The sequence below is a fragment of the Zootoca vivipara genome, chromosome 7, assembly GCF_965207765.1.
Source record: "Zootoca vivipara chromosome 7, rZooViv2.hap1.1, whole genome shotgun sequence".
In the NCBI taxonomy this organism is placed as follows: Eukaryota; Metazoa; Chordata; class Lepidosauria; order Squamata; family Lacertidae; genus Zootoca; species Zootoca vivipara.
In genome coordinates this window covers 17,141,184-17,162,764 of record NC_142590.1, presented here as the reverse complement: position 1 = coordinate 17,162,764, position 21,581 = coordinate 17,141,184, and the positions used below count along the sequence as shown (strand labels likewise).

The window sequence follows — 21,581 nt, the reverse complement described above, 5'->3', positions numbered from 1 at the left end:
TTCATGCAATATCTTATTTTACAGAATTTACTTACTATTTTAATTTGATGTTAAGAAGACAAGCCACAGGACACCTAATTCATCACATGCATCCATGGACCTCTGCAATATAAAGTTGTTACTGATTTACTGATTTGAAATGTTCAAGGCAAATTTGTAACCATAGACAGCATAGATGCAAGATGTTACTGAAAATTGACAGTGGGTGTTATCTGCTAACGTGTTGGTAGTCAGGGGAAGGGGGTGAAACTGTCCATTCAATAAGCACAGCTGCTAGGGTCTGGGACCAGGGTTGCCACCAAATTTACCTACAGCAACATTTTATGGTAAACTTGAAGGTTCCTACACAGAAGAAATCCCAAGGAATTTTGAAGGGAGCAAAGAGTTTTAGTAAGTTCTTTTTAAAAAAAAGTCAAGGGGGCTTTACATATTCCCTGTATCCCTATTACAATGTCCTTTCTTATGGTAGTAGAGATGACCCTTGTGAATGTAGGATTTATACCAAAGAATCAGCACCCTATACCTTGTTTTTATCTGTGTTGATTCTACACTACTAGCTGGCAAATATATTAACAAAAAAGAGCAGACAAATAAATAATGACATTGCACATCTAAGGATTTCTTTTTCTGATATTTAGATAGAAACAACTTTGAAAAATGTGCCACATCACCTGCTTTAACATTTCACCTGGAGGGAATCTGTTGCACATTTCAATGCATTCAAATGACTATGTAACAGTTTTTAAGTTTTTCATTTGTAATATCACATATTCCTATGTTTCAAACAGAGACTAGGAAATATAGGGGGAGGGGAAAATCAGAGTGAGAATTGCTAAATCTTAAACTTCTCAGGAGGGACGCGGGTGGCACTGTGGTCTAAACCACAGAGCCTAGGGCTTGCCGATCAGAAGGTTGGCGATTCGAATCCCTACAACGGGGTGAGCTCCCATTGCTCGGTCCCTGCTCCTGCCAACCTAGCAGTTCGAAAGCACGTAAAGTGCAAGTAGAAAAATAGTGCAAGTAGAAAGTGCAAGTAGAAAAATAGGTACCGCTCCAGCAGGAAGGTAAACGACATTTCCGTACGCTGCTATGTTTTGCCAGAAGCGGCTTAGTCATGCTGGCCACATGACCCAGAAGCTGTACGCCAGCTTCCTCAGCCAATAAAGTGAGATGAGCACCACAACCACAGTTGTCCGCGACTGGACCTAATGGTCAGGGGTCCCTTTACCTTTACCTTTAAACTACTCAGGAGGCAGCTTCTAAAGCAGTGACCCCAGTAGAAGCTTCCATGTGACAGTGAGACCTCCATCTCTGTTTCTGAATGAGGCACCTTTGCTCTCTCTCCTAGTTTCCAAAGGATTTTTCTCTAAAGCTGCTGGCAACACTACACACACACACACACACACACACACATCCATGCTCCTAAGTCAAGTGAGAGCAAAAGCTTTTCCAAAACGGCTGGAGTGCATGTCTGCATAAGAAGACACAGATGTCTTATCCTCCAAGAAGGCTCCCTTCCAGGAAGTCAAGACTTCTTTGCTAGAGTATATAAAGGAGGGGTGACAACCTATAGTCCTCCATATATTTCTGGACCATGACTCCATCTCCCCTGGCAAAAGCTGGCTGGGGCTTGTGGAACCTGGAGATCCATAGGTGCTCTATCCCTGGTATAAAGCATCAGTCAACACCAAACACTTCCAGTGCCTCTGAGTCTTGTGTCTGGCCTAAGCCTGTAGTTTGGGAAGCTCTCCATGGTCCTGACTCTTATCTGCCTTTATTGCATTTCGCCACATCTGACTGGAATATACCCACAGACTCCAGCCTGGAACAGGAAGAGGATGTGGTTTTATTAACACTGAAGGCAGAGATATTTGCAAGTTTCACTTGGGGCAACATTCAAACACTGTTCAGGCGACTACTCTGCACAATATTAAGTGCTGAGATAGCTGGCTTGCATGGCAATGGTCAAGATTAAAAGGCAATGGTTTGCCTAAAGCCACATAATGAATTAATGACTGAATTGAACTTCATGTCTGGAAGTTATCAGCTCAGTTCTCTTAGATATTTCACTTCACTCATAACCATGTATTTAACCTTTCTATGCATTTGAGATCATGTATGACCTCAATGGGATGTAAAACTGTAAAATGTTTGCCCCCTAACATGTGTGACTTCATTCTGCCTGTAAAATGGAATAGTTCATTATTTGGAGGTGTTACAAATCACATCCTTTACTTACTGTGCATTTTTTATCCCAACTAAACTGAATTAGGGATGCAGGCATGAAACACTGAACGTCTGTGGCCCTATTGTGAAAATTTTCATTTAAGTGGAGGACATTTAGATAAAGTGTTAAGCATTATTTATTTTATGATACCACCAATATAGTTTGATTTGAAAGGGAAAGTGAATGAATAATGGTATCAGGTTTGTGTGGATCTCCATAGGAAATTATCTTTTAGAGATCCCAAATTACATTCCTGTGCATACTTCTAAACTGTGTTCTAAACAATCTGTAATACATTTTTTTTTGATAAAGATGGCCTAAATACATCTCATTTTAACAAAGCAAAACAGAAAGACTTTATTTGGTTACATTTGACAAAATATTATCAATAAAGTGTAGTGGTTGTTTTAGTGTAGTGAGTTAAATGGCACATTTGTTCAGCTCTCACTATGATGTGTTGTTGCGATGCAAATAAACACTAATTTAGCCACATGGGAAACTTTTATAACATGTCTGACACTTGTTGCAACATTCTAAGTTGGAAAAATGTGATGATGCCCTGAAGCTGCACTTATGAATTTACCATCAACTCTTTTAAATGAAGGCAATGTAGTGGAGTTATTATATGAGGGCTTCATGCCAATTGGAGAACAAAATGTGTCCCAGGGGCTGGTTCAATAAGTTGACTCTGGCCAGGAAGTACATTGGTCTGCTTTAGTAATGCTGTTCTTATGGATCTTTAAAAAAAAACAAAAAACCCACTTCATTTTCATACAACCTCATATGTTGGCCTTACATCAGTCAGAGTATAATGTGTTGCCATGGATGTAGTAATGGGGCACCATACTAGAAATGCAACTAACAGTTACCTGTAAGACTTCAGTACTGTATAGGCAAAGAAGCATAATTTTTCACATCTGTTGAGGTAGATGTCTCAGACGATGGTCCCAGTGAAGCATGACCGTTTCTTAGGAGGCTGTCAACTCCCCTAGATGGTCTCAGCAGAAACCGAAAGGGTTTTTCATGCCCTCTCCCCAAATTAAAAAAATACAGTTGTATCCAATGCTGTTGTCCCATTAGCACAAAGACTTCCTCCTGCACATCAGGGACTTCCTCTCCCTGTGCGCCTTCCACCCACCCCCAAATCTAGAGGGAAAGGGAGTTCTTGAACTAACAGGATGACTTTGTTAGATGCAACCCATAATGTTCGGATGAAGTTGACTATGCTGGAGGAGAGGCATTCAGCTTTGCTGAAGGTCCCAAGCATCTCCAGTTAAAATAACTTTTGGCTGCAGGGCTGGGAAAAGCCCCCTTTCTGCTTCAGACCTAGGGGTCCACTGCTACTCAGAACAGCACTGGGCTAGATTTCATTTATTGCATTACAAAATATTCTCATAGCTGCCAAGTTTTCCCTTTTCTCGCGAGGAAGCCTATTCAGCATAAGGGAAAATCCCTTTAAAAAAGGGATAACTTGGCAGCTATGTATTCTGTCCTGACCTTTAACATGAAAGTTTTCAGACAAATGGCAGCTTCATATGTTCATTATGTGTTCATCCATATCCTTGCAATCCCATCCCCACAGCCAGAGATTCAGTTTTAGTCCAGGAAACTCCAAGAGGATACTCGCTCAAATTATGGTGAAATATTAGATATACCCACTCATAAGTGTCCAAAAATTACAGTCCAAGGAAAGAGCCATCTTGCTTTATCAGCAGGGTCACATGTGAGTTATTGGCACTTCTGTAGCATGCAAACAATAATGAATGTATAAAAAGTTAAACGAGGAGCCTGTTTCTTCTCTTCAGAAAGTATAATTTTTAAGTGGTTAATACTTGATAGCTTGGTAATAAATATTTCAGTACAAGATACGGCAATCAGAAGTAGCTTGGAATGAAAATGCAAAGGGAGCTTAGAACAGAAAGAGACAGAGCTTCTATTGGGTGCATGAAATAAACCAGCTTGAAAGATTAAAACAACAATTGCTACGTTGGACTGCAAATCTATTGAAGGGGAAAAATATAATGTTGTTTATTGAGAAGAATTATTCATTGCTCATTTGAGCAAAAGTAGACATGGGCAGCTGGTATTGTGAAATGACAGGTGGGCAGACATTACTGTAAAAGTTTGTCCTCAGTAGGAGTTGTGAAATTTGTATAAACTGCTTGCTCATCACTGACTTAGAACAGGTACAAAAAAATCCCCAACAATCCAGCAATATATAAACCTGGCATTAAGGCCAGATATGAATACATATGAAATAAAGAAGTCATTAATATTAAACCCCATTGCATTTTTTAAAAAGTCAAGATCATTAAAAAGAAATGTTGCTAGATATGCGGTGTGTCCATGGATAGATCCCCTCAGTTTGTGGCAAGTCTGGTGGCAGAGCAACTTCACCTAAGGTGGACAGCTATTTCCCCGCCCCACAACTCTACTACCTACTGCCAAATACTATATAACAATACTACCCAAATGACAACGGGGCCACAATCAGAAAGCAAGCATGGATCCTGGGCTAAAGAATTCCCACCACCACCACCACCAAATGATGCAAATCAAATAGGGCGAACCCACCAGGTCACCATGTGGGGTGTTCTATGGCTCACTGGCCCCTGACTGGGCCTTCGGACACAACCTTCCCCCTGGTCTCCTTTACTGGCTATGGATCCAATCCAATGCCTCTTTCCACCAAAAAGTTGTGGCAGTAGCTATGAGGCAGGCCCAATTTGTGGGCAAGGGAATTCTTTAGCCCAGGATCCATGGGCCTGAATATTGTGACTCATCAATTCCACAAGGAAGTCTCATGCTGACTGCTGACTGCTCCCAGTGCAGCTGGTTTAAATGCTGTGGCAGTGGACCAGAGTGAAGCCTGGGTCCATCGCCAGAGCCCCGCCCACCCAAATGGCCATGATTGGCCAATTCAAATAAAATTCAGTGGTAAATCTCGTTGACCCCTGCGGCCAGCTGAGGCTGATGATGGAGTCAGCCAGGTGTGCAGATAGGAACCCGCTGTTAATGGTAAACAGTCTTTACTGATTTTACAGATAGGGCTTCCTCCCAGGTAAGTGGTTATAGGATTGCAGTCTGAATCTCTTTACTTGCATCTGTTAAGGTTATTTCAACAGCAACAAAGAAATACCATTGGCAACAAAAAAGAAAAATTAAAGCAGCTCTACTACTAGCATTTAGCCGGGAATTAAGTGCTATGAACCGTTTAAGTCTTACATCTCAGTAAATATTGCATGGGATTGGGCTACATAAGTGTGAAGCAACAAACTGCATTTTTGAGAGCTACGGACAGATCGTTCCAAATACAAACAGGAACACGCAATCTCTCAAACATGTTCCCAGACATGTCCCCTGGCAGAGGATACATATGCAGAGATACACTGATTCTGGCCATTGAAGGAGCTTTTGAGCCGAAGCACACACTATATCCTCATTATATATCAGCAGGAGATTATTCAGCAGGGTGTTCAGTTAATGAGATGCTGCACTGTGGAAAATTTGGAAAAGTAGCCATTTTGGTGTCACAATGTGAAGTCCTCTTTCAGTGAAAAAGATGCTTAACTTAAATTGTTGTTACTGTCTAGGTTTTTTTCTTTCTTTTAAAAAATTCTTATTTCCAAGGCAGTTGTGGAGAGACAGTTTCACTATATGTGGCCCTCCCCAACCACAATAACTAAGACTGGGTTTGGAGAATAAGGCAGGAGCTGCTGGATATTATAATGTAAACGGGTCGGTATCTTTGAGCCCAGTCACCCACTTGTACCAATAGTAGAAGAGATTTTTAAACCTCTTTAACAGGCACAAGTACAGAAGCATTGGGCTGCAATCCTACACATACTCAGTAAGCCACACTGAATTCAGTGGGACTTACTTTTGAGTATGCACATATAGGCTTGTGCTCTTGTGACATACCTAACATCAACGCAGCTGTGCCAGTTTAATATGTTCTTCTTCATCCAGCTTTCTCACGCAGCAATACAAGGGACACAACTTAGTCTCATTGGCACAAAAACATACCAGAATTGCAGACCCAAGCTCAAACAGCATCACCCCAAAATGTACCCTGTCCACATTCACAATTTTCAAATACCAGGGCATCACCCATAGCACTTTAAACAAGCTAGCTGTTATACATGATATGCTCGTGTTTAGTTTATCACCATGCAGTATACAGTGGTACCTCTGGTTAAGAACTTAATTCATTCCGGAGGTCCGTTCTTAACCTGAAACTGTTCTTAACCTGAGATGCCACTTTAGCTAATGGGGGCTCCTCCTGCCGCCACGCCCCCGGAGCACGATTTCTGTTCTCATCCTGAAGCCAAGTTCTTAACCCGAGGTACAGTACTATTTCTGGGTTAGCGGAGTCTGTAACCTGAAGCATTTGTAACCTGAAGCGTTTGTAACCCGAGGTACCACCAAATGTTTAGCTGCATGCCTGTAATATAAAGTTTTATGTGACTTTCAGATTCCTTTCCTCATGACAGATCCTTGCCATATTTACCAACCTGGTGTTTCCCAATATGCTTCTCAAACACATGATAAACTAAGAAGATCCTTCTGGATCAGGCCAATGACCCATCTAACCTAGCATTATGGTCTCACAGTGGCCAACCAGCTGCCTTCGGGAAGCCCACAAACAGGGCCTGAGCACAACAGCACTCTCCCCACCCCCCTGTTCCACCTATCTGTTCTCTTCCAGCACTTCTACTCCCAGTATTGCTTCCCTACACATCTTACTCCTTTCCCCCTTCTTCCCTTGGATAATCTGACCTGCCATTTCCACCAATGGCAGCTGCAGGCTCTTCAAAATGCCAAACTGCTGTGCAACAGAAAGGCAGCTGGGGTCATTACTGAAAGAGGCTTCTTCATCGCCACTAGAGCCATAAAACAATTCCCTTTGTAGATTACAGTACAGATACTGAGAAGAACCAGGCTTCTCTGTTTCCTTTGAAAAGTGTTTAAAGTTCTAGCCATCATTTGAGAGCCTTGAGCAACTTCACTATGTTAGAACCAGGGCTTTTTCCCCAGCCAGAATTCAGTTCCAGCACCTATCAGGTGGGCCATTTAAAAGGGAAAATATTGTGAGAAAACATTTAAAAGAGAAAATGTTGTGAACATTTTGCTTCTTATTTAAAAGTCTTTGTTGATAAGAAAACGTATAAATCTTAAATACCATTTCATAATTTAAAGAGGTATGAGTGGGAGGCATTCCAATAAAGAGATTATTTATTTTCACCTTATATTTTACAGTGCTGGCACAGTGACGTAGCAATAAATAACCTGCCTTTTTCCACACATAAAGCAAATAGGGGGTATTGCGCCTCATAACTAATATAAATCCTGATTTTTTCCACCTGTTAGCTTGGTTCATAAAAGTAATATTATAATTTTACTTTACTTTGCAACCTCCACAGATAATTCTTCGGAGTTTGTCAATCTAAGGCTTGCTTCCATCACCATACAAATTTGAGGGTTTGAAAGGGGACATCTTGTTCTGTGGAGAGCACCCCCTAAACTTGCATTCATCCGCGAGTAAAGCAACACAGGATGTATTTCACAAGGCCTTCTGCCTATATCACCATAACCACATTTGCAATCCCTGATCCCTATGGAGAAGGCCAAGAATGCAGTCCTTTCCTCCTAGCTGGAAGCAAGGTTTACAGCCAGATACAAAGAGCTTGCACATGTGGCTCTGCCATATTCTAATTATCCATTCATTTATTCATTAAATGCATTTATTAAATTTATATTCTTCCCTTCAAACCCAGAGCAGTGGATGACAATATATATATATAAAATATGGAGATCACAAAACAACAGTTATAAACTGGATATTTTATTTATTTATTCCTTCACTTAATTTTTCATTTGTGCCACATTCTGCTCTTGTAACTGGTGTTCCTACTGCTTTTTCGTTAGGTTTCCCCCAGAAAACATAACATTTAAATTAACTGATAACCTATTCAATTTCAAGCCATAATGTGGAAAAATGGCCTCTTTGCTTCTATTCAGCTCATATCAATACATCAAGTAAAATCCCAATTTGTGTGATTTATTTTAGGGGGGAGGAGGGAAATCTAAAATGGAATTTGCACAAATTGTCAAAACAATAAACTGCCATTTTGTTCAAAGCCAAAGCATTATTAAAAATAGGACTGGCTTCTAGTGCCCCCCCCCAAAAATGCACAACACTAAAGTGAAGCAGTAATTAAAGTTTTTAATTGGCATGGATAATCCAGACAGAAATCTAATATCTTTCTCATTTTGAGGAAATCCAAATCCAAAGGATTCTCTTTTAGCTACCCAAATGTAGAATAATTCTTTTCAAAGCATTTCCATAAGCATTTTGCTATGCACAGCAGGTATCTCGCGTGAAAATTTACATAACAGACTTGACTTACCTCTTTGGATCCATTCTAATCTACTTATTAAAATGTGTAGGGCAGTTTTTTTTTTCTTCCCTGACAAAAAAACTGGAGTGTACATATATAGCTCAGCCAGAACAAATTTCCCTTTTAAGTCAAGCATACAATTTTCGAATGTGGTATTAGACAAGAGTCTGTACGGAAACCCACCGTATTGCTCAGTAACCCTCTAATTACACCCCAGTGCAAGGTTTCCATAAAAGAGCTGTGCTCCAGTATTATCTGCACGCTTGTTAATAATTCAGAAAATGGGGAATTGTATAGCTATAATCCAGAGATCAGGTCCCCATAAACTCTCATTGCCAACTGTGGGGGTTTATACTGTGTACTGAATGCTTTTTTCTCTTCTGTAGTAAACAGTGCACCCAAGTTGCATACACAAGGCTATATTTAATATTCACATAATATGGAGGCAGTTTACTGAGAGCTGGTCCTGAAATGAAGGTGGCAGAACAGCCATTTTATGGAGAACAGTGAGATAGATTTCACATTTTTCACAAGCCTGAACCCAGCTCATGAGACTAGTTGAAAGAAACCACCTTACTAACTGAATTCTTGGGAAATAAATAATTACTGATGAGAACAAAAGCTTTTATCAAAAGTCTATTGTTTTATCTAGTTTTGAATCCATTTCAAAAATTTCTACACACACACAATTTACCGTCCTTGAGAAATATACACATTGTCATTGCCCTCACTTTTTTAACTGACTTTAGTTGCCTTCAGTGATCATCATATAGTCATATATCTTTATAGCATCATAACCTAATTACATCCACTATATCAAGGGTGGAGTGGAGAACTGGATTTGTCCAGGAGGACAAGTCCGAGACGTGAGCAAGGCCTCTCATCTGTCAATCAACTCATAGTTGGGTATGTGTAGCCTGGTAAAGAGAAGACTGAGGAGGTGATTTCATAGCCATCTTAAAATATACCGTGTTTCTCCTAAAATAAGACACGTCTTAAATTTATTTTTCCTCCAAAAAAACACACCACGGCTTATTTTCAGGGGATGTCTTATTTTTTATTAAGTATTTTTTTTATTAACCATGCATTTTGTAAAGTGGGCAAGGCAAGAAAAGAAAGTAGGGTACTGTACCGGTAGTGTTTTGAAACTGGGCTTTGGGGCTCGGCATGGTGCGCTGCACACTGTGGCTCTTGCCGTCGGGGCTTGGCGTTGCGCACGCTGCGGCTGTTGCCGGCTCCAGCTCGGTTGGGGCTCGGCTCTGTGATTGCTGCACCTCTTGCCGGCTCCCCTCGGTCGGGGCTCGGCTCCACGAGCGCTGCACCGCTTGCCGGCTTTTGCTGAGTCTGGGCGGGCTGTTGCTGGCTCTCACCGGGTCCCAATGGTCTCCTGCTCAGTCGGGGCGGGCTGTTGCTGGCTCTCACCGGGTCCCGGGTCTCACCGGCTCTCACCTCGGGGAGGCGCGCTGTTCAGGCTCCCGCTGGGTTGGAGCTCGGCGAGCGCTGCGCCTTTTGCCGGCTCCCGCTCAGTCAGGGCTCGGTGCGGCGTGTGCTGCACCTCTCACCGGGTCCTGCTGTGTCGGGGGTCGGCGTAGCGCGCTGTTGCAGGCTCCTGCTGAGTCGGGGCTCGGCGAGCGCTGCACCTCTTCCCTGCTCCCGCTCAATCGGGGCTTCGTGCGGCTCGCGCTACAGCTCTCGCCGGGTCCCGCTGGGTTGCGGATCGGCACGGCGCGCTGTTGTCGACTCTCCCGGGTCGGCCCTCGTGGGGTGCTGCTTGGTCGGGGCTTGGCGCGCTGTACTGCCGGGACCTGCGGCTCTCGCGGGGTCCTGCTGGTCGGCTCCCGGGGGGTCCTGCTGGTCGGCTCTCGGGGGGTCCTGCTGCAGCTCTTGCCGGCTCCTGGTCAGTCGTGACTCCACATGGGACATGCTGCAGGGTGATTTGGCGGGGCAGCAACATCCGTTTCAGGGCGCCGACAGGAAACTTCCTTTTCCTTTTCCTCTTCCTTGGCGCCATCCAGACCCGCTTCCCCCCCCCCGGCTCATTTTCGGGGTATGTCTTATATTTATTCTACCCTTGAAAAGCCTGCCGTGGCTTATTTTTGAGGCCCGTCTTATTTTAGGAGAAACACGGTACATGAAGGGTTGTTACATAGAAGATGGAGCAAGCTTCTTTTCTCCTGCTCCAGAGGGACCCAAACCAATGGATTCAAATTGCAGGAAATGAGATTCTGACTAAACATTAAAAGAACTTTCTGACAACAAGAGCTGGCAGCTGGCAGTGGAACAGACTACCTTGGAAAGCGTATAATCTACTTCCTTGGAGGTTTTTTTTTAAACAGAGGTTGGATGGCTATCTGTCAGGGATTCTTTAGTTGCAATCCCTGCATTGCAGTTTCAAGTGGGACCCAGAGAAGGAGCTAAGTAGTGCTGGCAGTAGGCCCTTCCAAGACCTGAGGCAAGTGCCCAACCATGTCAACCTCTGGTGCCACGGGTAGGAAAGGAGGAGTGTGTTCTCAGGGCAGGGAGTTGTGGGTGGGGCTTCTTAATAGTAGAAGCAGTGGGGTAGGCAGATGGGAATTTTGATTGAAACCATAATAATAATAATAATAATAATAATAATAATAATAATAATAATAATTTACTTATACCCTGCTCATCTGGCTGGGTTTCCCCAGCTACTCTGGGCGGCTCCCAAAAGATATAATAATAATAATAATAATAATAATAATAATAATAATAATAATAATAATACGATAAAACATCAGACATTAAAAGAATGTAGAGGCATATAAGATTCATTTCTCCCTTTCAAACATACCAAGCAGTCCAAATCACTGCCGTTCCTACTAGAAAGACTTCGTCTTCTGGTCTGGTTGCATACTCCTGACTCTCTTAAGACTGCCCAAGGCTCTGTGTTGTGACATGTGGCTTTCCTCCATCAAAAAAATTTAGGTTGTCAGTACCTTCGGGGAAGAGGAATCTACATTTTCATGCGTCCTGTTACTGCATACTTGGTACAGATTTTCATATATAGATATATGTAATGTCCAACCTAAAGCTGAACAGGAAAACATTTGCTCTCCTTCATTGTGGGAATCTTTTATCACATTTGAATACTACTATGTTCCCTTCGTTTTCTTATCTCTAAGCCGTATGTGCACAGTTCCTTTGGCCTTTCATTACCAGCCTCATGCTTTTGAACTTCATTATCACATTTACAGCTTTCCCCAGTCTTCACCAACTGATTGTACCCCTCAGGTGACTCCAGCAGCTTTGGGGACTGTATTATGAACTGCCTGGTATCCAAAGGCAATCAAAAGGATTTATGGTATGGCTGGAGCTGAGGATTCCTTCCCACCCTTAAGAATCTTCTTCCTGAAAGCACTTGATCTAAATCAGACAACTGCACAAGCTTAGTTAACCGCGCCTCCCCTTGCCTAAGAACAACTGGAGGGCTCCATCCCCTCTGGGACAACAGTAATTCTAAAATGCCTAATCCTGGATTTATTTTCAATTTTGTCCGTTTTAGAAAGCAATCTCTTGTTATCCTCTATCAGGCCTGTCAAAACGACTCTATGATGTGAGATTATTATCTCTGTCTGGAGAGAGTGCCCACTTATTCTTTTGTGCATTGCTGGATATTGTTCCTTTACTCTTTTACCTTTTCTGTTATTTCAAAGTCCTTGGTAGCTGCATTTCTACTGTTACACACCTCTGGAACCGATTGTGTGATTTCATAACATTTTTGAGCACAGGAGATACAGAATAGTTTTAAGTCTATTTCTCTATACCCCTGGTCTCAAAAGATCTTTCCTTCCTTCCTTCCTTCCTTCCTTCCTTCCTTCCTTCCTTCCTTCCTTCCTTCCCACCTTGAACATATTAGGAAGTGTTGAGGTTTCTAAATTGTGACTTACATTGCCCATATGCAAACATTCTGAATGAGAAAATCCAAACATAAGTTTCTGCTTCCCATATTTTCATGGATCAGAGTCTATATGAATTACTACAGTCCTGATCCTATTTCATAGTTTAGCCCAAAATTGGGTCATCATCAAACATGGCACCACTGCCTTACTCTTCAGAAGCCGGTGGATCCTGATCAGAAACTGGCTTAAAATAACTTGCTACGCCAACAACTGTAAGATTTTTTTATAAAAAAAAACTCATTCTCCAGAGATCTAGTATAACTTCAAATAAATACTTACAGAAGGTCATTATGTGTGATGCTTTGAAAATAATCTGATTTAATTCACTGGGGCTTATTCCAAATTAAGTGTGCATAGCCCTATGCTACAGTCCTATGAATATTTACTTGGGGATAAGACCACTGAATGCATTGGGATTTACTTTTGAGTAAACACATGTACGATCGAGTTGTTATTCAGCAATGAGTTGCCTTTGGGCAATATTGTTAAGTTGTTTTTATGATTTTGAATTAACTTTGTTTCAAATTAAATGGGTAGCTACCAAATTCCTTTCAGATGCAATAGTCGAAGAGGCACCCATCCTCCAGCTCTGTGGCTGATCTTGAGTTTTCTTAAGCACTCCCCACCCCCTTTAATATGCAATTAATTACTTCACCTTCTCAAAGACCATTACTTTCACTTTTTTTGTCTCATGGGGGGGGGACGGGGGGGGGACGTTTCTGTTTCAACCTAGTCTTCATGTTATAATTATTCATTCTTTCCATAGCGTTGGAGTAAGTGGTTGTTTTTCGTAGCAGCATATAGCTTTCTTTCACATGATTTCACATTGTAAAAATAGGAAAAATGATATAATGTGTGTGTGTGTGTGTGTGTGTGTGTGTGTGTGTGTACTAATCCACCACATGAGTGTCACTTTTTAGAAGATCTACTGCTGTGCCAGAGATCAGAAGCTGTTACATTCGTTTTCCAGTCCATATTGCTGGAATCGTGACTTCATTCAAAATCGGGGTCGGGAAAACCTTAGGTGAAATGTTAAGAAACATGAAAAGCCTGCAATCAGCAGCACCTAAATATAGTATACTGACTCTCATAATCTTTAATAGGGTCATCCATTATGCTATAATGATTATAGGGTGTCTGCCTTGAGTGGCTCCTTTCCCTTCAGTCTTAACACTTTGGGTCAGTCTCAAATGCCACCTTTTCTCAGCTGCTTCGGCATTAATCAGCCACCAAGTGGAAGAAATGGCTGCTTTTCCCAGGAGGCCACTAGCAATTGCAATCCCACGTCTCCCATTGCCAAAATGTGGAAATCCATCAGTCCCAGCTATTAAGTGCTAATGAGAGCAAGGTTTCTGTGCATTTCATAGCCGTGTGGGAGCAGGGATTTCATCAGGTGATACTTGTCTCACTTGTAGATGACAAACTGCCACCTTTCTATGCAACTGTAAAAGTACGCCAGCACAGTGTGCTTCTGTGCATCTTCCCCTTATTGGAGTGATGCACAGTCCAATAATGGACTTGCACCAGTGATGGCTTGCACCAGTCTCTATTACTGGTATTCAGTATTTTATATTTATTCAATATGTTATCAGCTTTTGTCATGTGATGGTGAGACCTTTGTTCTTGAATCCTGTTTTAGGTACATAAAATACATGAAAGCTACTTTTGACCTATCTGGCCCCATATGAAGCTGTGGCATCCCCAGACACTCTGAGGTTCTCCACTAGTGTACTATACCAGCGTTTCTCAACCACTGTTCTGCGGCACACTAGTGTGCCGCGAGACGCTGGCTGGTGTGCCGCGACGTGCGGCGACGTGAAGGGCGATTTGCATTGTCACGTGCCTGGCGGCCGCCAATACACAACACTGGCCCGTCGGAAAGCAATATTTGGCAAGTGTTTCTTACAGTCATAATTATAATATAGGGCGGCACAGAGTTAAATTTTTTAACTTTAATGGTGGTGTGCCTCGTGATTTTTTTCACGGAACAAGTGTGCCATGGCCCAAAAAAGGTTGAGAAACACTGTACTATACATCTCAGTTGCATCTCTTCCCTGTTAGTGAAAGGGATTCACATGCCCAAGAACGCTGTTCTCACTGCAGCATACATTGATCAAAACAACTCTTCCTTCTTTTTTTGCTAGATTTGCAATTATTAATGACACTGGGATTAGAAAACAAATGGCTTCTTGTGAATCTATACTGCCATTTTCTAACACACGAATTTGTGCTACAGTGTTGTGATTATGCCTCTGAAGTTGTTGTGCTTGCTAATCTGCCGTGAACCAGTCATAGTTGGAAGCTATTTACTACGGGTCCTACCAAATGTCCTTTTATTCAAATATTGCTTCTGTCTGATGGTGTGAGTGAAAGCAACTTGTGTGGCAGACAAGTCATCAAGGAAGAAATAAATTTGTGGCGGTAGCCAAAGTTTGAAGAGTATAGATGACTCACCAGCTTCACTCAAACATCAAATATAAAGAATAGAGATAAGAATTTGCCTTCACTTTTTTGGCTTGCATGTCATGCCATGGGTCAAGCTACTAGTATCCTTTCTATATAGCGCTCTAAGTGCTTAGGACAGGGCATTTTATTAACTATTAGTTTCCCATTTAATTATTTAAGGCTAATAATGATCAATATCCATGCTATTGCATTGATACTCCATGCCTGACATTGCCCAGTTTAGAAAGAAACAAAGAAACACCAAACCACAGCTGCCCTTTTCAAACATGCTGAATCTTTTAAGGGATTTTGCAGCTGGAGTTTTCTACAAAAGTTTTATTTCTTTCAAGCCAAAGATCATATGTGAATATTAGATATAAGCAGAATATTAGATATAAGCAGCATAGTCTACCTTATGCACACTTAAGTCCTATATATGTCTACTCCAAAATAGTCTCATTGGGTCAATGGAACTATACCTCTTATGGTAAGTGTTCATAGGATTACAGCCTTGCTGAGGGTATAGACTGTAAGGAATAATAATTGCTGATCATGTGACTGCAGTGCAAAGTAGTAGACACATCATTTATCAACAACACAAATCTTTGTTCTCTCCCCAAAGGCATTGCTTTTCAGTGCTGTTGGAAATGCATCACTTTACACCCAGCACCACAAACAGAAATAGAACTCAACATATGCTATGGTATTCACTGGAGTCAATTTATTAATCTAGATGCATATACATATTTGAGTGAACCAGTCTGAAGATTTCCAAACAAATGTGGAAATTCACAAAATATAATATTGCTATGAGTATCTAAGAAAAAGTCTAGTTCCTTATTCTGCATTTATTTCTTCTGTTGCTGCTTGCAATCTTTTCCCAGACTTGAAATCTCATCAGACTTGCTTTATGGTTTATTATTTCTCTTGGTTTATATTTGCAATATAAATATGCCCAATTAGGCTCGTCTAGTGTGCTATATTAAAGAAGTCTAAAATGCAGACATATGGTCATCATCATCACAATTCCCTGAGCAAGCAGCATTTATAATGGCTTAATATGCAGTTGTGACATTTACAGATCAGAAACTGTGGATGCATTTCAGTGTTGTGTCAACGGGTCATAAAAAATACATTAGTGCTGTAAAAGGAATCACAGAGGAAGGTGACGAAGGAAGAACATGTTTAGATGCTGCCTGTTGGTTGCCCTCCTGTTAATTATGGCACGGTATGCTGGAGAGGAAGTGAAAGAGCATTATTATTCAACACATTTGCATGAACAGAATTAGAAGTCAACTGTGCATCGGGAACAAAGGGCATGCTTTATAAGCAATTCCACCAAGCACTACTTGTTGCTGCAACCTCTGTTGATTTGAATAGAGCGAACACATGAAACTTCCTTATATATGTGTCAGGGTTTGGTCCATCCTGCCCAGTGCTGGCAGCAGCTCTCCTAGTCCTACTCAGGTTTGCTCCCTGAGATTGTTCTAACTAGAAATGGAGTCTTGGATTGAACCTGAGAACTTCTGCTTAAACAACATGCATTGAATTACTGAGCTATGGCCTTCCCTCGATAAAGAAGACAATGAGGGATTGATTTGATTGGTACTTTGAGTGTTTAAACTCCTTTTAGAATATCTCCATCATAAAAAAGAAGGATTAGCAAGAGATTGGACACAGGATGCATGCTGGGTGGGTGGGTGGAAGGAAGAGAATATACGTAGGAAGAAATATTTTAAAATGTGACTTATGTACTTCTCAGTTAATTGTCGTCTTGTGTCTAGTAGTCACTTTGGTGTTGTTGTTTTAAAAAGGGGGAAATTTGTCCTATTTCTTTCTGTATTCACTTGCTTATAAGATTCCCCAGAAGCATGCTCTCATTGCTCTGCTATATCCTCCTCGTGCTTTCAGCTTACCTTCTACAGATAAGTTCGCTCAGTGTAATGGCATCATGTCTCATACTGGTATTTTGCTTTCGGCAACTAAGTGTTGCCTTTTTGTTAACGTGCAAGTTTTGTCCTGTTTGCTGCAAATATCATCATTGTATATAAATATGACTATTAATAATTCCAGTTCAATAATAATAATAATAATAATGATGATAATGATGACGACAACATATAGAGACTCCGTATGACAACATATAGAATCAATGGTGTTTCCCTTTGCTATGCCCTGTCAGGAAAACTGCACCTGTAAGGCACTCCAAAGGCAATTGCCTCAGGCAGCAGGATCCACAGGGACAGCAGATACTGATACCAATGTTCACTCACCCCTTCTTCCCGGGGGGGGGGCACCAAAATGTCTTGGGCTGGCCCTGTCCAAAGGTATAAAATTACTTGGATACTGAATAACTGAGCCTGCAATCTAACAACAAATTAAGTAGGCATTGATCCCAAAAATCCCCATTGTATTTGTATCCGTGTAACTGGGCACTTGAGCCTTGGTTAAGCATTCACCTGAATGCTTGTGTGGGCTAGAAGTAGAGAGAGGTGACGGTGTTTCTGGACATGCTGCCTTCACTTCAGAACTTCCTGCATTTGGAGAAGACTGTATCAGGGCACATGAGTATGCTTAGCATCCCCCTTCAGACCTCTCCTCTCCAGACAAAGGAGGTCTGAAATGCAGCTGGTCCACATGGGAAGGTTGGGATCAGGACTTGCATGCTCCCCTCTGCCCTGCCTGCCCTCTTTAAGCGCACACATGTTCACTCCGAAAGCCTGAAGAAAGCTACCAGTAATATTGATAGCACAATCCTATGCATGTGCATTCAGAAGTAACTCCCACTGTGTTAATCTGGGCTTACTCCCATTTAGGGTGCATAGGATTGCCGCTTAAAGCTTCTGGCTTCCATCCAAGAAAGTCATTTACATGCAAGTAATACTTGGAATTTATATAGACGCTCAAAAGAATTGCATAGAAGTCAAAGGAAGGAATCAGTTGAGTTAAAGGAGCAGGCACTGCTGCAGAGAAATCTTCAAAGATCCTGTTATGTGCCTGTGACTGAGTTTATTTGAGCCAGGTTCACTGTCTCCAGTAATTCAAAGTGGACTAGTGTATTTTGCCATCTCACAACAAAAATCTAATGTGAGCATGGTAAACATAATGGGTTGGATCCATCAATGCCCTTCTACCCACAGAGGGAGGCTTCTACTAACAGAATGGCTATTTCACATAGCACACAGAAGGTTTGTATGAGAAAGATGAAGCAAACAGCACAATCCTAACCATTTCTACTCAGAAGCCAGTCCCGTTGAAAGCAACGGAGCTTGCTCCCAGGTAAATGGGGTTAGGATTGCAGCGTAACACCACAATTGTTATTCTTTTGGTGCAGTATCAAATTCAACTTCTTGCACAAGCTGGAGAATTGCTATAGAACCTACCAATTTATAGCGCTGCATGTATTTGCAGAAAAGTGCTGTGTGCTATTTTCCTTCCACTCACTGTTCTTTGAATCTCAGCTCTATAGTTTGCATTCAAAGTAATGATTACCAGTGTATATACAGATTTTGGAAACACACAGAGCCACCTGTTACACAGAACTGTATGCCTGGTTTTCCATTATTCACCTAATTATTTATAACTTTTGAGTGTTGGTTACATGCACCCAGGAAGATTTCTACATGGGCATCTCATCAGGGTTATGCCACAGTATAATTTTAGCGCTGAATTGGTGGTGTAATCTCTGGGCATATTCACATAGCTTTCAAGTCACATTCAGAACATTCATGAAGCATAGATCTCCCAAGACCGTACCACCACTGTAGGTGGGGCAATAGCATTTTCCTGTGTGTGGGAAAGTGGCATATCAGGGAGTGAGTTGTGAGGGATTGAAGTCACCAAAGATTCATGACCAAAGAGGCAGGCCCACCACTCTCATGCCACATTCTTCAGTACATTTGCTGGTGAGTAATTACCATGGGTTTAGCAAAGCTACTCACAAGTAAATGCACAGAGTACTGAAATTATTGGAGTTTGGGGGCGGGGCGGGTTGAAGAACCAATGCTTTTATTTTTATTTTTCCTCATTGCTTGTCATAACCAAGTCACTTACACTGATTATGCTTTTCTCTTTCCACTCCTCCTTGCAGCAAACGTATGTGACAATGAACTTCAGATTTGCCAGAATGGGGGAACGTGCCACAACAACGTCCGCTGCCAGTGCCCCGCAGCCTACACTGGTGTGTTGTGTGAGAAGCGGAGTTGTGAAATGGACCCAGACGGTTGCAGTCAAAGCTCTGCGCAAGGGGCAATATCATTACCACGTGTTATACTCCTATTACCACTGATTGCTCCATTAGGATTAAGTGGGTTTCTCATATTCTAGGCAACCCAGCTTTGGAGGATCGACTTCAGACTGCTTAAAAGACAAACAAAAAAAGAACATGCCACAGGAAATCTGGAGAAAAGAAATTGCAGCAGCAGCAGCAAGCAGATGCTAATAAGTCTTTCAAAAACATAAAACGGGGGGAAACTAAAATCTCCACACATATATAGACTCTATAAAGGCCCAAACGAACTAAGCCATATCTATCCATTGTGGAGAACCCAGCGAGTCAAGACTGTTATTTTCTGACTCAAGCTTAAGTCGGCAGCTGCCAATACTATTACTACTAAGTCACGGCTGCAAAAGCTTAACACGGGATCGAAAAGGCTTTCGTAACCACCCCCAGACGGGAATACAAAAAGAAAGAAAGAAACTACAAAACCTTGCTCCTCCAATCTGGTGTGCAACTGTACCTCTTCCCAGTGTGTGGACCAACCAAATAGAGGCAATTCTTTGCTGTCAGTGCATTGTGGGTATAAGGAAATCTGTTTCAAAGCTGCCATATTGGCCTGCTTCAGCCCCTGAAATTCCCTTTCCAACTGTGCTTTAGTGAACGTTGCTCTGTAACCCTTGTTGGTTGAACGATTTCTTTGTCTGATGTTAGTAATGCACATGTGTACCAGCTCCCTCCTCAATAAATCTAAAGCCAGTCATACCCTTGTATATTTTAGAAGCACTGCATCAAGTTCATGCAGTGCTGACCTACTGTACAAGAGTGGCTATAGGACAAAAAAAAGAGAGTGTATTTATCCTTTTGTATTCAAATGAAGTTATTTTTCTTGACTAACGTAAGACGTAGATTTTTTGTATTATTGCCAATTTGTGTTAACAGACAATTTATTAATGTACTTTAATCCTAATCAGATTAAGGGGGGGGAGTTATTTTTTATTTTCATCCTTTTTTTATTTCTTTTTTCTTTCGCTTTTCATTTAATTGTGCAGAGATTTCTCTGTATGGGCAACGTGCTGGCATCAAAGAATATCAGTTTACATATTATAGCAAGTGTAATAAGATTCCACCAAAGGACATTCTAAATGTTTTCTGTTGCTTTAACACTGGAAGATTTAAGAGAATAAAGATTCCTGCGTAAACAATTTCAGGGATTAGTATTGCAATTTCTTAACTGCATTTTACCAGGTTGGTGGAATAGAAATTCAAATGCAGAATTGTGCAAACACAATGAGATGGATGTGAAAGAAAACTGCCCAAATGATTCAGAGATGGCAATTATGAGTGGCAAGACCATGGTAGATAATGTTTCAGCTGGCAGACAAGCTCAATTCATTTCCTTCTAATCAATTCATTTTAACTACAATCTTATACCAACTTACTTGGGATCAAGCCCCATTAGCTTCAATGGGACTTACTTCTGGGTAGGATGCCTCGGTTTACAACTGTCAAAATACTTATTATAATTTCTGCTAACTAATTTATTCACAGCAATACATATAACTCATATAACATGTATCAAAATAGCTTTATAAAGCTGAAATGAAAATTTGTAGAAGCGTCAATGTTCGCAATTCATATTTCGATGTTGATTTTTTAAAGTCAAGCTTCAATATATGAAACTTACAAGTCAAAATATGACATGAAAATTCAGCATTCAAATATTTGGACTGATTAAATGAATGAAGGCAATATAAAGTACTTAAGTATAAGTAATCTATGCAAAACTGCCAAATACTGATTGCTACTATGTCAGATACAGTCAACTTATCTAATTAGTTAACTGTATAGCATGCTTTCAACAAAGAGGTTCCCAGAATAACTGACAAAAGATAAAAGAACAAAACACTATCATAAACAATTAATCAAAATGGTACTAGAATAGCAGCTTCTAGCAGCATTTTTAACAGTTTGAAAAAGCCAATAGAATGCAAGTTTCATCACTGCAAAGATGAAGGCACTAGGCAAGTCCCTGGGAAGGAATTTCCAAAGGCAGGGTGCCACAACCAAGAAGGCCATATTTCTAGTTCCCACTTATGAAGACAGAGGCACTCACAGGAGAACCTTTGTAGATACCTTCGGTGCACATACTGGTTGATACGGAATGAAGTGCTTGTTGCTGTTTATTGCCATGTGTTAGAAACTATCAAACACTGATTGGTATTGCATGTCAGGTCTCCAGTAGTGTTAAACACTGATGGATACATGTCAGCAACTGACTAGGGCTGAATGCCACTTGTCAGATATCAGATATATTGACTATTGTTGCAAAACCTTTGGGTGTCAAGTGCTGAATTTTCAAGTATATG

At 41.3% G+C, this 21,581-nt stretch overlaps 1 protein-coding gene across 5 annotated transcripts in view; it reads left to right on the top strand.

Moving 5' to 3' along the window:
* NTNG1 (netrin G1) overlaps positions 1–20,415 on the top strand; it is a 214,272-nt gene extending 193,857 nt beyond the window's left edge. For all 5 annotated transcript variants that reach the window (XM_088673776.1, XM_088673775.1, XM_088673773.1 and 2 more), the window contains one exon: positions 19,087–20,415. In XM_088673776.1, coding sequence (XP_088529902.1) covers positions 19,087–19,322 — 236 coding nt within the window. In that variant the 3' untranslated portion in view covers positions 19,323–20,415. The remainder of the gene's footprint in view (positions 1–19,086) is intronic.
* The last annotated feature ends 1,166 nt before the right edge of the window (positions 20,416–21,581 follow it).